Genomic DNA, 16976 nt, shown 5'->3' with positions numbered 1-16976 from the left:
TTGCCCTCGCCTCGCCCTACCCCAGCAATCGATCATCTGGCGACTGGAGTAAGTGCGTAGAGTGGGTGCGTAGCGCGAGTGCGTGGAGCAGAATGTCACCTCCCCGCGGCCTTGCCAGCGTGCTCGCCAAGTCGCCCTCCGACGTCGTCATCCTGTCGGCGCTGCGAACGCCCGTCTGCCGCGCCTACAAGGGGCGACTGCGTGATGCATATCCCGAGGAGATGCTCGGCTCGGTGTTGGGCGCCTTGCGCGAGCGTCACCCCGAGGTCCACGTCGATGATGTTGCCGTCGGCGTCGTCCTGTCCGAGCTCGGAGGCTCCAAGGCGGCCCGCATGGCCCTCACCCACGTCGGCTTCCCGCGTGAGACGTGCCTCTACACCGTTAACCGAGCATGCGCATCGTCGCTGCAGTCCATCGCCGCCGTGGCGGCCCAAGTCAGCACCGGAATCATCAGCGTCGGCATCGGCGGTGGCATGGAGAGCATGACGCGCAATTACGGTACCAAGGCCATCCCCGTCGACGTGTGGCCTGCGCTCCGGGACTCGCCCATCAAGGACGCTCGGGACTGCATCATGCCCATGGGATTGACGTCGGAAAACGTTGCTGCAAGATACGGCATCTCCCGCGCTGATCAGGATGCCTTCGCGGCCGAGTCCCATATCCGCGCCTCGGCTGCCCGTGCCGCCGGCCGCTTCGACGACGAGATCGTCTCCGTCACGACGCGCTTCCAAGAAGTTGATAAGGAGGGTGCCGCCGTCGGTGCGGCGCAAACTATCACCGTCACGCGCGACGACGGCATCCGCGACGGCATCTCGGTCGACGCCCTCGCCAAGCTCAAGCCGGCCTTCACAGCCGACGGCGCATCCACGGCTGGAAACTCGAGCCAGGTGTCTGACGGTGCCGCCGCCGCGCTTCTGATGCGCCGGAGCACGGCCACGCAGCTCGGCCTGGAGCGTCGTATCCTCGGCCGCTTCGTCTCCGCACTCACAGCGGGCTGCGCTCCGGATGAGATGGGCATCGGCCCCGCCCTTGCGATCCCTCGCCTTCTCGCTCGCCACAGTCTGACCGTCCGAGACATCCAGCGGTGGGAGATCAACGAGGCATTTGCCAGCCAGGCCATACACTGCTTGCGCGAGCTGGGCCTCGAGCAGGCCTGGGAGCGGGGAACCGTGAACCCCGACGGCGGAGCCATCGCGCTGGGACATCCACTGGGCGCCACGGGCGCGAGGATGACGAGCACGCTTCTCCACGGCATGCAGCGGGATGGAGGTGATCTTGGCGTTGTGAGCATGTGTGTTGGAACGGGCATGGGCATGGCCGGCCTGTTTGCTCGCGAGTAATCGGAATGTGGCTCCGTTACAATGCCGGGTCGGAGGAAAGGAGAAAAGGGGGCCAAAACAGGAAAGTCATCATGTCATTCAAGTGCAACATATATTCAGTATCTACTTGAACAATCATCGCAAGGGTTGTCGTTCAGTTCAGGCAGCGTAAGGCTCGCTTCGAGATGGCGCCACCGCCGAAGCACCGCCCTCCGCAGCTGCGTTCAACTTCATTCCCTTGAAGCCGACGACAAGTCCCGTTCCGGCATCCCGCCTCACGCCCCTGCCGGCGACAACTCCGTGCCGGTCGGGACTGAGACCAACCAGGCTCTTTCCGACCAGGTTGTAGTCGCCAAAGAAGGCATGCGCTCGCGTGTCGGCGCCGCTGGTGAGGCCATGCCCCAGCGTGACGCCCCAGCAACCACCGAGGCGCATCGAGTGCGCCTTGGCATTTCCATCGCGCTGGAGCATGATGGAGTACACAGATCCGGTGTAGCGCAACTTTCCCGTCGCCACGTACGCTGGGAATGTCCATGAAGTTCCGTCGACCGAGATCGGGTGCCACGGTGTGACGGCGACGGAACCCGCTCGGCAGAGCATCTCCCCACGGACCGCCGTCTTCAGGACAAAGGCCACCTTTCTCGGGCCGGCAAGGGTTCGAACCTTCATGCCTTGCTTTAGCTGCCGAATCTGCACCGTCCTTCCCGATGCCAGCTCGACGTTGGTGGAGGCGGCAAAACACACGCCTGAGGCGTCGTGGTAGCGGCTCATCGATATCTTCTTGGGGGCCACGAAGCCGGATCCAGGGCATTGGCCAGAGCCACCGGTAGCGGAATAACCGCGCATGGCAGGCATGGTCAAGCTCGGCTCGGGTGCGGGAAGATGATCAAAGGCATCGTCAAGTCGGTCGCGACAGGAGTTGAAGAGAGGACTGTCGACACCGTACTGGAGCGGACCGGAATCCTTGAACGAGTTGCAAATCTGGCGTGCGTGGGCGTTGTGGTAGGAGGGAAGGAAGTGGACACCCCATTTGTTGAAGTATTCGTCCTTGTTGATGGCAAGAGAGATCTGGCCCTTGGGTTCGGCGCCAACGAGATCCTCCATGAGCGACTTGTTCAAGACGTCGCCATGGTTTCGTGCCGGTATCTCTTCAATCAGCCGCGTCAGCTCCTTTCTCTTCTCCTCTCTGCCACTCGTAATGACACGGTGTTCCCCATCAGAGCCAAGCGGGAACCAGGAGGAGAGGTAGCTGCAGATGCGAGCGCGCGATTCGTGGTAGCAGATCTCCTCCTCCGACACGGCTGCCGCTTGGGAGGGTTTCGGGCGAATCGACGACACAGTGCGACCTCGTCCCCGATCCTTGCCGGCGTTGTTCCAGAAATTCAGGGGAAAGTGGGAGGATTTCGCGTCGTCCATGGAAGGCTGGAGCGTGATTTTCTCAAACTCGAGCGTAGCCGACACCATGTCGTAGTTCACGGAGTCCTTTTCGGACACGTTCCGGAGGCGCAGAAAAACGTCGCGCGACTGGCCGTATTGAAGGTTGCCTAACGGGATACGCAGCACCTTGCGATTCTCATCCTTGACGCCTGCGCTTTCGGGCTCCTCTCGCACCACCGAGTCCCCCATCGTCTCGTCCAGTTCCAAGTCGTGCGGGTAGGTCAGAAGAAGGTTCGCGTTGGTCGCAAAGGTGGTCTGCAGGTTGGCGACGGCATGGACGAAGACGGTGCCAATCATGCCGGCGTCGGGGATGAATGCGTAGTTTCCGTGGCCAAATTCGGCCAGGGATTTGAGCAAGCCAGATCGTAAGTGGTAGCCGAAGCCGAAGGTATGGATCGACGCCGGGAGAGGGCGCATGGTTCGCAACTTGGGGATGTAACCGGCGGGAGGGCACCTGGAGGGCGACGGGTTAGAACTCTGACGAATGCATGGCGGGAGATTGCGGGTGCGGGGACGGCGGCGGCGGAGCGAAGGGACATACATGTGGTTCGGCATGCCGTCGGTCAAAACCATGATGGCTGGCACCCTCGAGGCAGATGCTCCCTCTTTAAAGAGGTTGATTCCGTCGCGAATGCCGTGCCACAGATTGGTGGCATCCTGCGGCTGCAAGGCCTTGATGTTCTCGCGGGCCTTTTCCTTGGACGAGTCGGTCATGGTCTCCAGGGTCTGCATGACCTTGGATTTGCTGCCAAAGGCGACGATGCCGAGACGATCTCCTTCGTTCAGCGTCTCGACAATGGTGAGGGCGGCATGCTTGGTGAGGTCCAGGACGGACAGGCCGGTGTCCTCGGCGCCGTTCTCGCCCGGGATGGGGGCCGCGGCTGCCATGCTGCCGGAGACGTCGATGACGAGGACGATGTCGCAGGGGACGTGGTCGACGGCGGACGAGGGCGAACGAGGCGGTTGGACCTTGACAATCAGGGCCCGCCTGGATGGCACGGCGTGAAGGTGGAGAGCCGGAAGGTTGGCGTCCTCGTCGACGGACGACTCGGGCGGCGCCTCACAGTAGGTGGGTGGTGCGTCATTGCGAATGGGCAGTCTCTGGGGGTTCGCGTCCGTAAGCTCGCATGCTCGTTTGCAGTCCGCACGTTGGCAAAGGGAGAGCAACACGACAACATACCATGGCGAGAGGTCTGGATGGAATCGTCGACACTTGCTATCTCCGATCGGTCTCGTGCCGGAGGGCTCGAGGGCTGGAAGGGTGGGAGGGTGTGCTGCGGAAGGACTGCAGAAGCGGTGGGTTCCAGTGAGGTTCGGATGCGGGGGACGGCGACGAGATATATGGGATCCGACACGGCATGGGACGACGAAGGCGAGGCCGCATCGTCAGCCGGCCACAGACCTTGGACGTCATCGGCGACGGCCGCTGGCGTTTTCGTCTCGGCCTCGGAGGCGTGGCAGATGGTGACCGGACCGTAGCCCAGGCCTCGCCATGGACGGGGGAAGGGGCTGGACTCGGCGAGGGGCTCGCGTGAGGCTTTGCCCGAGGCGTTTACGTCTCGTTGACGGCCTCGTACTGGTCGAGCGGTGTTGTTGGCCAAGAGGTTCGCTTGCGTACCAGGACGGCACAGGACAAGTACGGGTAAGTTTGCATCGGCCATCGCCACGCTCAAGATGGCAGGCTACCAGCCGCCATTGTGGCTGCTGTCTCGGCAATAAACGGAAGGGGAGCCCGTCGTCGGTTGAGGGCCTGAGTCACAAGAAGCACGAAGCTAAGAGCTCGTCACGAGAAGTCGTGCCCGTTGCATCCTCTAGCCTGGCTCGCTAGCTCGCGGAGCCGCAGGTACTAGTTGGCTGCTAGGCAGCTGGTTCGTGGCCATGCACGGTAGGTTGGGCGTAGCACGTCCCTACCTACAGCTACAATTTAGAGCCTCCTAGTAGGCTGACGCCGAGGCTGCCTCCAGGCTGCCTCCTGAATTGGCTTCTCCGTGGCGTTCTGCACCGCCACAGCCACCCGTGAGGTGTGAGGGTGTTGGGCAGACGGGCTCCCTCTGGCCGTTGGACGAGTCGACTGCGAGCACTTGCTCCAGCGAGTAGATGGTACGAATCCGTGGTCCATTCACCAAACCTGTCGTCGGTAGCCCACTGATGGTAGATGGTAATAGCCTAGAACTGTGAAACCAAGCGAACGAGGCATGCCCGCACAACCGAAGAACACGGCCTTGGGCCGGATGCTTCCCATATTTTTGTCACCAGCCTTTGCTGCTGTGCAGTCTCGCGAAAGGTACTTGTAATTATATGCACCATCTACACTCGGTACTCCGTACACAGTCCGTACATGTTCCGTACACGCTCGTACTCTGAACATGCTCGTGTGCATGCATGTTCCTGGTACCAGCAGGTACTGGCTACATGAACACCGTGACCATTCGTGCTATCCGTTCGTACTGTAGCAGGCACGGCAAGTACTTACACAGTACCTACGCACGCGCATCCACCAGCAGGCTCCGAAGCGAGGAACGAGAATAACACAGCACCGTTCGAACGGTGCAGATACCAAGGTAGCGGTGTGACCGCTCCAGGTGCCTTGGTATTAATACGCTGTACTCAGCAGTTGGTGCTTGATATTCCGTTCCTAGTACTGACCTACTCGGTACTTACCTACTATTACTACCTACTTAGTATGTACGGAGCAGACTGGCTGGCTACCTATTGGTACGTGTGTGCTGCTTCTTGACCGAGGGGTGGCCGACACAAATAACGAGCCGGCACCCACTTGGTAATTACGACGACCAATGTCCAATCGTCGTGGCTGCCATGCCATGTGCCGCAAGTGAACGACGGCAGATTGGTTCTCGTCGGCATCCTTCTCCATACTCGTACAGCGAGCGCGTCGCGAGCCGGCAAACAAGCTACGTCGACAACGTTCAATGGCCGGCCAGCAAAACAAGCCACCCGGACGATGCTTGGTAGCAGCGAGCAACCAGCAGCTACCCCGATGATGCCCAGCGGCCCGCCAGCATTCAAGCCACTCTGCCCATGTTCGGGAGCCAGCGGAGCCATCAAGCAAGCTACCCCAGCCATGTTCAGTCACCAGCCGAAGCAGCAAACGAGCCAGCCACCCCGACGACGCTCAGCGACCAGCAAGCAAACAACTCGAAGCGTACGTCGACAATGGTCAGTGGCCGGCACGACTGCCACTCGGAAGTCATCACCTCTCCCCGTTCCACCCACCTCTCCTCGCTCAACGCACGACTCGGACGGGGGCGCGTGCGGTAGGCCTCGCCGCCTCGCTTCCCGACCCCGACTCCCCCGTCCATTCTTGGACGCTTCTCAAGGTCGAGGAGAGGATCCGGTGGCACGAGACGAAATGAGATTGACGCCGCCAACATGGCACCCGCTAGATGCACGACCCGGCGGCAACCGAGGGGGATGAAGACGGATCGCCGTCGGCGGCATTGTCGCGGATGGCATCCGGCGCGTGCGCGTGCGCGTCAAATGGCGTGACGAGCGCACGACGGGTGCCCGACGAGCGCGCGACTGGAGCGTGACAAGCGAAGCGGGAGCCTTTCGATTCCCTCCATCTGGCACCATCACCGCCCCGGCTGCTGTCAGATATCCATCGTACGAGAACATGCGGGCGTGCGTGTGCGGGACCTGCCTGCGCTCCGTACTCCTTGCACGCATCAGCCACAGAATTCCACCACGCAGCCGACACCAGAACCCATGCTGGATTTTGCGAATCTCTCTGACGCTACCATGGATGAATAATTCCCTTCCATGGCCCGTCGTGCCTGACAAAGCTGGAACATGTGGGCGCCACGTCCAATGACCAAGGACGTGGCATTCGACCGTCGAACGAGCAGGAGGTGGCCGGGTGCCGACGGGAATAAAGCCCACCCACGGTGCCGTGCGCCGACGCTTGGCCACCTTGTCTGTTCATTTAGGAGAGGTGGAAGGAAATGGGCCGGCCGTCTTGGAATGGAATTTGTCCCAGGTCTACGAGCACTCCGTGATGGTCAACTTACGGAGCATCGCACATACATGTACACCTACGGCAGCGGAAGGACTGCCTGCCATGACCACCAGTATTAGCCATGAAGCACCAGGGTGCTGCATCGTCGCCATGGATGAGCACACGGTAGCATGTTCGGGTTGCGTGAGAATGCCACGGACCAGGTTCGACCTTTGCCACCATGGCAAAGGTACCAGTACATGAGAAGGCGACGCTGTGGTGGTGTGCATGGGACGGAGCACCAGGTGTTGGTCACCGTATACCAACGGCACGTGCTGCACATGCGTGCACAACTACTTGCATGTGCGAGCACGCAACGAGCGCCTGCGCCCACGAGAAGCAGCTTATCGTACATGTGCCCTTGTACTATTACCAGTCCATCCACATTTGTATGCGGGCGAGCATACCTATTAGTCGGTGTAAGCAAGTACGTTGTAAGTAGTAGGTGGTGCAAGTACAAGAAAGTACGGAGTGCACCTACATCAATAGGTGGCAGCACATACGGAGTACTGTATGTGCTGTAAGTAAGTATGCATGTAAGTTAGTAAGTACTCATGGGAAGTACTTGCGCACCTGCATGTACATGTACTTAATAATAAGTTTGTAATGTGCGGAGTACGTTAGGTGCACTCCGTGATCCGCACATGCCTCTGATGCGCAGGGAGCCCCCTGTAGCCGGACGGTGCCTAGCCAGTAGCGCCCGTGGTCCGCCATCCACATCGCATCATGAACGGTTCTCCAGGGAGCTAGCGCGTACAGGTACATGTACATGCACCTACTTACTACTACTTTACAGTACAGAGCCTTAGTTACAGCACCTGTGTCTCTAGCACTTGAGCGCATGCACTTACTATTACGGAACCTACTTCTGCACGTCCAAGTGTGCTGCACTTTCACGATGCTGAGAACAGCTCGGGGTGCCTTGGTTCTGGTACTCACGAGTTAGTACTTACAAGCAAAGTCACGTATATGCACCAACAGCGTAACGCAGGTACTTGCGTGAATCTGGTCCATCGCCTTGGCACTTGGCATGGCGGCAGCGGGAGCATTGCCGTCGCGGCTGTGACGATGGAACTGTCCAGCGCGGCATGAAACAACTTTGTGCTTGCATGCACGCTCATGTACATGTTTTGAGTCTGTGCGTGACGTGTACGCTGTAAGAATATACCAATACTCCGTTTGCGGCATGGAGACGAGTGACGAGCGTCGTCCAGCATGTCCTGGTAGCGGATGCGCGTGCCGCACATGTACTGTAGGCCTTCTTGCCCCAGTAAGCGTACTGCACAGTACCTACTAAGGTATCATTAACACCCGGTGCCAGGTACGGAGTAGTACTTGTGCAAGTACTTGCTTGTACTTCGTACCGCGCGGGGACTTGCATGTACTTGCTAGTACCTCGGCGACGACCACTCGTGGGGAGAGCTCCTTGCCGTGGCACGCAATGCTGCTCACTTGCATGAATTCCGCACATCTACGGAGTATGCTTCGTACGAATATTGTGCCCCTACCCAAGAGCAAGCGCAGCACACATCGAAGGTAAAAGGTAGTAATGCATGCAATACATGTCGTATGCAGGGACGCCCCCCCCCCCCCCCCCCTCGTCTGAATGGATCGGCGTTCGCGAGATTGGCTGCCCTCCACCCGTGCGGCGGCCACACTAAGATAGCGAGACAGCAAGGGTGGCCCCGGCCCAATCAGCGTCCCCGGTGCCCGCCATCTCCTCGTCCCTGTTCGGCAGCTGCCATGAATGGATGACATGCCAAAATCCGTCACCACCTTTCCTTATCGTTATCGCGCCTCCTTCATTTCAACCTCGTCCCTCGACGTAGGACCGACCGACTGCCCGACCGACCAACCGAAGACATCTGCCGCCGCCAGGGCTTGATCAACCGCGACAATCCGCGAGACATGGCCTCACCTCGTCCTGTCGAGCCCGTCCGAGCCGGCCGTTTTGCTTCCTTTTGCTCGCACCCAGTCTCGGCGCTGTCTTGCTCTTTTCTCCGACCCCCCCTCCCTCCCACGCCCCGCCTCTCTGTCACTACTCCTGCTCGCTCGAGGCCGACGACCAAATTTTCTGACATCCGAGCCAAGGTTGAACGACGACGGCACCAGTGCGTACGCCTACGACGAGCACCGTCCCCCCCTCCCGAGCGAGCCCATGTCGGCAAACCCATGTCGGAAGCCCATGCCATGACGCCCACGCAGCCGTACGCCTGCACAACTACCTGCGAGTGCACGTCGTCCATGTCTACACCTATACCTACGAGTATCCCCTTCTGCGCACATGCTAGTACGCATACGCATACGCTTACACGTACACGTACACCATACCCACCCACACCTGCACGCTGCATTCTACCCAGCATCTCTAGTCTCTGCCTTGGCCGGCTTCTCGAATTCTCGACCTCGAGGCCGGTCGGTCGTCCGCTGACGAGGGTCCGGTCCATCAGACCATCGGATCAGCATCCACCTGTCCCGTGCCCGCCAGCAGGAAAACTATAAGTCTTTCGCGTCACCCTCCTCGCCTTCTCACTTTCTCCCTCCGTTCCTCCTCGATCCTCTGCCGCCTTTGTCAAGTCAATTCGTCTCCCAAACTCCCCATTGACACAAGCATACACCAACACGCAGACACGCGCATTGATACGCAGTCACTCTCACTCGCACCCACCCACACGCGCCTAGCAACATCCAGCTGCACCCGTCAACCAACCACAGAATGCCTGCTTTCGAGTACTGCTGCAAGTGCGGTGGCATGATTGTCATCAGCACGACCTGCACCTGCTGCGGCCACAAACAATGCCATCACTGCCCCATGTGTTGAGTTCCGACACCCCACGAGCCGTCGACTCGACTCGACAGACAGCTTTGCTCCGTCCCATGGTTCGTTTCTCCTTGACAATCCGGGCCTGCAATACCATGTACTGATCGTCGTCGTGCAGAGCTTGACGTCGTAACCCTATTGGATATGTTGCCCGGATAATGCCATCGTCTACGGGTAGCCTGCCAAGCCACATCTGCCCACGGCGCGCTCTTGCTTCCTCCGAGCCGACAGCCCTGCTGCGATTCCTCTCCACGACGCGCCCCCTTGTCTCAGCATTCTCTACTCCTCGCCCCCCCCTACCCCTTATCATTTCACCGAGTTCGCGCCTTTGGCTGGCGCATCGCCAATGAATGAATGAATGCATTGCGACGAAATGAATCGGCCGGTGCCGTCGTCGAGGGTCATAATTCAGAGACATTGGATTATCTCGTGCAAGGTCACCAAGACTGCTTGACCACTTCTCGCCGACTAACTCGAATGATCCTCGGTGGGCCTTTATTCTCTCTGCTGGCCGGAGCAGAAATCACCGTGGGAAAGACGAGTGGACGGTTATGCAGATGAATCTGTTTTCATGCATATATTACTACCAATTTCATGGCACTGACCTCCATTGAAACTCATTGCAGAAGTCCCCAAGACTCGTGCCGAACCTCGAGCGCGGTGCTGCTTCGTAGCCCGAGGAAATGTAGCACGCTTTCGTTCAGCGGTAATGAGTCGACTAGTTATTATTAAACGCCTCGCACAAATCAAGTGCGTCAAGACGTCGATTGCTCGTCTGCACGACGGTACAACGGCTGCCAGTGGCTTGAAGATATATATATGTACATGCCCACCTCCTAGCTTCCCGCAATTCTCCCAAGCACGTCCGCCTCGGCGGCAACTGCAAATCTGCCTTCTTCGTTCCGTACTTTACGTCGCCGTTCCAATAGCAAATGTTGACGCTGAGGCCAAAATCAAAGACCAGCCCTGATCCCCCTGGCGACCGTGGCCGATTGTATCGTCATGCACAACCGTCGGCCAGGTTAAGCAATCCTTCCTAAACCATGGCGCGGCGGGAGCTTGTTCCAAGAAATGTTTTTTTTTATATAAAAAAAAAAGGGGGGGGGGGGGGGGGGGGGGGACAGGACATGGAGAAGCAAAAGGGGAAAGTGTACCGACGCAATGCGTCGTGGCCTTCAACGGCCCTCATTCCAGTGATTGAAGATATGGCAGTGTGGTATATTGTTCGTTCTCGTCGTCTTCCAAAGACTCGTTCGTATTGTGGGGTTAAAATGATACAAGAAATGAAACGGGATGGTTAGATCATCCCGCCGATGAGACTAGCATCGGGAACGTTTGCACGTGAGACAGGAGACCGACGGGTCCCTCCGCTGTGCAGGTGGCCTTGCTTGGACCGGCCGTTGGCACCAGCCATCAACCTGCGTCCGCCGTACGGGTACATTTTTGGGCGAGTCTCTTCGTCCGAGACGCTTGCGCCTCCAGACAACTCATCGGAGACGCCGTATGATGACCGCTCAGATCCGTTCTTTCGCCGTGGGTTGATCGGGGGTAGAGGTGGAGCGGCCGCGGCAACACGCAAGTTCGGCGTGGAAACAGCTGCATTCAGCGGGCGTCCGTATCGAGAGCGTGCTTGGCCGTCATGGTGGCCGTTGGCCGATCCGTGGCCTGAATCCGAATTGTCTCGCCTCATCCCCATGCGCCTGCTCGATAACACGTCGACAGTGACGGCCCTTCGGCTGGGGCTGGTGGGCGCCCCCGTATTCGAATGCGGGGAACGGATCATCGGGAAGAGTCTGGCGTCGGTTCCCGGCGACCCGGCAGGCCTTGTGCTCAGACCTACAGCAGGCCGGGCAGCTCTGACGGCGCCATTGTGGGCGTATGCCCTCTCGTTGGCAGCCGCGCCGTCACGAAGACGAGCGCCACGGCTGTTCTTCGGGCCGCCGGAGCTCGTCTCCGAGCCGCTCCGGTCACGCTCCGACTCGGCACGAGAATCTGCGCGAGGGCGGCTGCCACCCCTCGACTCGTCCTGTCTGCGGTTGTGGGGCGTGGTGGGAACCGGTCCAGGCACTTCGTTGGGGAGGACGCGCTGCGCAGGCGGTCGCTCCGAAGCCGTGGCCGGCGACTGTTTTGGCTGCTGATATCGGATCATTTCCGGATCCTTGACCCGCTTCAACTCCCAACGAGCTTGACGAAACATTCTAAGGGCAGCATGAACACCCTCTTCCTTCTCCCCTGCCGCGGACTCCTGCTCGGCGTGTTCATCCTCACCCAGTTGTCGTTCCGCGGCCGCTTCAACATTGACGCCTGGGGAAGAAAGCTGAGAAAGCTTCCGCAGAGAAGTTGACGACGCGTTCTTGACCGGGACCCGTTCGTCCATCTTTGCCGATTTACGGCTCTCACGGTCGAAGAGGGAGCTTCGGCTGGACTTTGAACGCAACATGCTCACGCTGTTGAGGCGCGAAAGCTGAGATTCCTTGCTCACCTCGGACGTGGGCGTTACCGGGGCCGAGCGGTCGACGTCTGATTCAACGTACGATGTCAACCTCTCACGAACCCGCCGCGCACCATCGGCAAGATGGCGGGCGAACTCGTCCTGCTCATCCGGTACTGCCTCGGCGGGTTGAGCGTCATCCTTTAAATCGTCGGGCTTGTCCATCGGTGATCTTGGTTCCGGCGTGAGACCGTGAGGTTCAGCCGGTGTCGTCTTTGTCTCCTCATTGGCGACACCTTGCATGGAGGAGGCTTGACTATCACGCCGCAGGTGTGATCGGACCATGCCGCTCAATCCGGTCGGCGGACCGAGGGTTGGCGAATCGGCTGGCGGGTCGATTTTCACCATTGCTGCAGCCGACGCAGCACTTCCGGGTGGTGAATTCTCCGTCGTCATTTTCGTCGACGAAAGACGCAGCGGGGTGGGCAATGCCGATTGTCGGAATGCGGGATGCTCCTTATCGTTGGGCCGCGGGTGGCTGGGCTGGACGGCAATGGAGGGTACGCTCAACTTGTTTTCGGCCGAGTCATCGTCGCTCTCGTCAAGCAAAAATGGGATCGAGTCGTCTTTTGGAACGATGGGCTCGGGCCGCAGCTCCGTCTGCGGCTCTCGTTTTTCTCCATCTTTCATGCGAGGTGACAAGCAGGACCTGAGGGACTGCGAGTCGGTCGATTTCCTCATGGTCGGCGCGGTTCGCTCCTGAAGCTGGTGCCGCTGTTGGGCATGCTTCGGCTCATAGTGCTGCGGAGCCGGTCGGACAGTCAGTTCTGCGGGCGTCGCCTTCCCCCGTTCAGCCGGCTGGTTAGGCAGTACCGGATGGACTTCCGGCTCGCTCACGGGTGGGCTCAATGGCGGGCTGGCTGCAAAGACAGGCCTCTGCTCGTGTCGGGCGAAGCCGCTGTTGCTCTCCGCCGGGCTGGGGTGAGCGAAGCCGGTCGCGGGCGGGCTGTACGATCTAAGGTTGGGGGCACTGGCCTTGCTCAGGATTGGCCTGCGCTCCAGGACGCGGTCGTCAAAGGTTGCGTTCGTGGCGGAAGAGATGGTGGGGGAAGATATGGGAGAGGTCAGGTCCTGGGTTCCGGGAGTGCCCACTAGGCGCGACCTCGACAAGGTGTCGATGCGCGACAAGGCAAAGGATTGCTGGTTCTGGAGGTCCAGGTTGAGACCTTGCTCGTACAGCCTTCGTGTGCGATTAACGCTGCGATCGGGTTGAGGCACCTGACCCATCGAGCCCACGACGGCGCCTGCCGTGGAGAAATCCTTGACAGACACGGACGAGGCCGGTTGTGAGGATGCGATCGAGGTTGCTGCCGTCGAGCTGCGGGCTGCCGAGGGAATGGATGAGGTCGTCGAGCTGGTCTCCCGGCGACGGTTGAAGTCATCATAGTGCGGTTCGGATTCGGCATCGGTGCTTTCATCCGTCGGCGCCGAGTGCCGGGACCTTTCTGTTTGCTTCCATTTCTGGAAGGCAGATTGTGAAATGTCGTCACCGTACAGAGCTCTTCCGCTTTTGGAGCTGCCGGCTGAGATCTTGTAGATCTTCTGCCTTCCGCCGAAGAGGTTGTTTCCCTCGAGAGGCTTGGAGCGATTCATGACGCTTCCCGAGATCGAGGTTGCATCATCCGAGATGTAGGAATCGAACTGCGCCGCCTTGGGGGAGGCAGCCTCGGCAATGTCATGCAGGCCAACTCCCAAGCCGAACTCCCCAAGTCTGGACTGCCGTTTTGCAAAGAGGACGCTGTCGTCACTGGCTTTGCCAAGCATGGAATTCGGATCGTCCTGCTCTCGGAGCATAGAAAATCGTGCGGATAGGCCCGTCATGAGGAGACTGGTGCGAAAGTTGTCGCTGGACGGCAAGACGGCGGTGAGATCGAGATCCTGCTTAGGCTCTTCATCTGGTTGCTTCTTTTTGCCGAAAAGTCGAAAGGGATTGGACGACTCCGACTCGGCGACGTCGTCCTTGTTCTTCTTTTTCGTCCGAAAACGGTTCATGGTTACGAAGATTAAGGGACGCTGACGGTTCCCCGATGTGAGATTGACCGTCGTTTGATTGAGAGAAAAGAGGTGGTGCGTCCAGCCCGGTTTCACGAAGACATCGGCAGTCGAGGGTGAGGTCCGGACGTGGACGTTGAGAAAGAGCGGCAGGCGCGCTGGGACATGTCAGTTGCTGAGCGGCACAAAGGCAAGTCCACCTTGACGCAATCCGTAGGCTGGTTTGGCTTGCGAGACGAGGTAGGGCCTACGGAGGGATGCGGTGGAGTCTTTGTCAAGACTTTGGGCTTTTGCAGCCAAGGCAAGAAGATGCAACTGAACAGTTTCGGGGCCGCAGAATGAGCTAAATACATACCAGAAAGAAGGTGGATGGCCGGGTTGAACGGCTTTGAAGCGTCCAAATCAATCACCCGAGTGCGTGTCCAAGAGGAAGCAAGATTCGCTCAAGGAAGGAAGCGGCGTAGAGACGAAAGGAGAGAATGCGGAGAAATCCGAGCGGCAGGGCGATTCGTCGAGACGCGGCGGCGAGATTGCAGGATCGGTTGGGTTCGTTCACGGCAGATGGCCGAGGGCGATTCGGCCGTGATTATCTAGACCGCAGGTGCCGAGAGCAACGTGGGCGGAGAACTATGTGCACGAGAGGATACGAAGAGAATGACGAGATGGAGCGTCAGGCGTGTTGTGAAGGGTATTGTCGATCTCGGCGTCAGCAGGCAAGCATGCTCGTGGCGGCAGACTCGCGTGCTCGTCTGGAATCGGATCGGCTTCCGGGCGGCCAAAGGTGATTCAGGTAAGAGGGCGAGTCTTGGAGGGTAGGGGACGACGTTCGCTTTTGATGTGATGAATTGGAAGGCAGAGTCTTGACTCGAGAGGAGAAATGCATGGGTGTTTGAGAGGAAACACGAAGTCACAGCGCGACCGGGGTGTAAGAGATTGGGCGTTGAGAGCTACTAGTACGTACCTTACTTACTTTAAGTACTAGGTAATTACCTAGAGGTCTGGAGGCGGCGAGCGCATCGGCGGACATGTACACCTACGTACAGGTAGGTGCGTAACAACTATAACACTGTACCGGCTGTACATGTCAGTACATGGACATGTGTTGGACATATCTCGATACCCGTACTGGTACGCTAGGTGCTCCGTACCTGGTCCTAAAATACTGCACTAATATAAGTACAAGGTAATTAATACCTACAGTACGTACTAAGGTGCGGAGGTGTGGGGCGAGCGACCTCGAGCAAACGGTACGGCCTGATTCCTCTTCGTTGGATGACATACCATGCAGTGGAAGCAGCGGGGGCGACGGAGCTGTAGAAAAGGGTACCTAGCCGTACGGGCTCGGGAGTGCGAAGTCTCGCAACAGGCATGGCCCTGACTGTATACCTGCCTACGATACGCAGCTTGTACGGCTGTGCACGAAGGCAATCTCATGTGCTCGTACGTACTTGTACAAGTAGTCGTAAGCAAGTCTTGCTGGTGGGGAGGTACATGTACAGATGGATGAAGCACGAGATGGGGCACATGGAGGTACTTGTACATGTAGTTGTAAAGTAAGTAGGTACTTACATGTAGGTAAGTAAGTATGTGCATGTAGTTGTACTGTACTGTAGGTGTACTTTACATGCACTCTGTACAGTATGTGTGCAGTACTGTAAGTACTCCGTACTCCGTACCTTGCGGAGTATTCAGAGTACCCGAGGAAAGTGCTAGCGTCCTTAGCAGGTAGGAGATAAAGAAGTGCCGGGTGACCTAGTGGGGGGGGTGATTGCAACAATATAATCCCAACTAGGTTAGTGGGGGTGTTCGTACACCCAACGGCACCGCAGGTCCTTGGCGCTAGTGGGCAACGCTGATCTCCGTACCTATACACGCTTCTGCGTTCGCCCGCATGCCAATCGGAGGGAGTTTTCCGTACCTGTACATGCACCCACGACGACGATGCGTGGAAATGTTGTGCTGGTGAGACCACAAGGGCCATAGGCAACCCTTCCCACGGTATTCGTGGGCAGGGGCGTGTGACAAGTTACAACAACAAGTTGCCACTTGAGACCTTGGAGTGTTGCCCTACATTGGCTGGATGGGACATCAGCTCATGCTTTGATTACCTGTATTCAGGCAGCAGCTGAACAGGCAGGTAGGAAGCGCAGGACACGCAACACGAGCGAGCACTCGGGGCGATGTACTCCGTATTTCCTCGTACACTGGTAATGGTCGGCAGCGATGGGCGACGGTTGGCATACGTCTACCAAAAACGAACACAAAGGCGACTCATTCGCGCATGACGGTAATTTTTTCGCTTGCCCGTACCGTACGTACTTGGACAAACATTCGTTCGAACATGGCTAGATGAGAGAGGGCCGTTGACGTACGTCGGACCGCTCGCCAACCCTCCGTTTGGTGAGCGCCCCCACGACTCCAAGGATAGAGGTCGGGGAATGGACTTTCATGATACGTCACAAAGCACGATACCGACGACCTCTCGAGCTCGTGCTCGTGCTCCGACTGTCCTGTTTTAGTTGAGGCCAGAGCGCGCGCATGGTGCGACTGGTGCGAGCGACTCTGGCATGCGAAAACTATGCCTCGGCTTGCCATGCATGGAGGCGGGCAGGCAGCGTTGTCGTTGGACAGAGCATTTCCTCGCCGCAATAACGGGCGGGCAAATAATACTGCGAAAGCGATGGGGTGATGGCGGGTGACGGCCACAGCATACCGAGCCCGGTTCCCTGCTGCGCACATATTATTACTTGGCCATCCCCGCAACGGCTGGCAGCCACCTCGCTCGTGCTGGGGCTCTGGGAGGCGGGCGGCCAAGTGCCGATCGACCAAGGGCAAAGCATTATCCCATCTCGCCGGGGCTTCCCCTTCATTTGACGACGGGGGGGAGGAGGAAAACGAAAT

General features: G+C 58.7%; 4 protein-coding genes across 4 annotated transcripts; 1 reads left to right on the top strand and 3 right to left on the bottom strand.

The window, feature by feature from the left end:
• Nucleotides 1-92: 92 nt before the first annotated feature.
• On the top strand, nucleotides 93-1340 carry DCS_07781 (putative acetyl-CoA C-acyltransferase precursor; the record flags this gene model as incomplete). The annotated part of the gene is made up of 1 exon (XM_040805065.1): nucleotides 93-1340. The coding sequence occupies one exon, from the start codon at nucleotides 93-95 to the stop codon at nucleotides 1338-1340; it is 1248 nt and encodes a 415-aa protein (XP_040655169.1).
• A 138-nt stretch (nucleotides 1341-1478) lies between these two features.
• Nucleotides 1479-4417, bottom strand: DCS_07780 (U-box domain-containing protein; the record flags this gene model as incomplete). Its single annotated transcript, XM_040805064.1, has 2 exons — nucleotides 1479-3886; nucleotides 3937-4417. 2 exons carry the CDS (start codon nucleotides 4415-4417, stop codon nucleotides 1479-1481), a joined length of 2889 nt encoding a protein of 962 aa, XP_040655168.1.
• A 1425-nt stretch (nucleotides 4418-5842) lies between these two features.
• DCS_07779 (uncharacterized protein) lies at nucleotides 5843-6148 on the bottom strand (the record flags this gene model as incomplete). Its single annotated transcript, XM_040805063.1, has 1 exon — nucleotides 5843-6148. The coding sequence occupies one exon, from the start codon at nucleotides 6146-6148 to the stop codon at nucleotides 5843-5845; it is 306 nt and encodes a 101-aa protein (XP_040655167.1).
• Nucleotides 6149-10889: 4741 nt separating this feature from the next.
• On the bottom strand, nucleotides 10890-14075 carry DCS_07778 (uncharacterized protein; the record flags this gene model as incomplete). Its single annotated transcript, XM_040805062.1, has 1 exon — nucleotides 10890-14075. One exon carries the CDS (start codon nucleotides 14073-14075, stop codon nucleotides 10890-10892), a length of 3186 nt encoding a protein of 1061 aa, XP_040655166.1.
• Nucleotides 14076-16976: the final 2901 nt, after the last annotated feature.

The sequence above is a fragment of the Drechmeria coniospora genome, chromosome 03, assembly GCF_001625195.1.
Source record: "Drechmeria coniospora strain ARSEF 6962 chromosome 03, whole genome shotgun sequence".
NCBI lineage: Eukaryota > Fungi > Ascomycota > Sordariomycetes > Hypocreales > Ophiocordycipitaceae > Drechmeria > Drechmeria coniospora.
The sequence above is the reverse complement of the archived record's forward strand: the minus strand, read 5'-3'. Positions and strand labels throughout refer to the sequence as shown.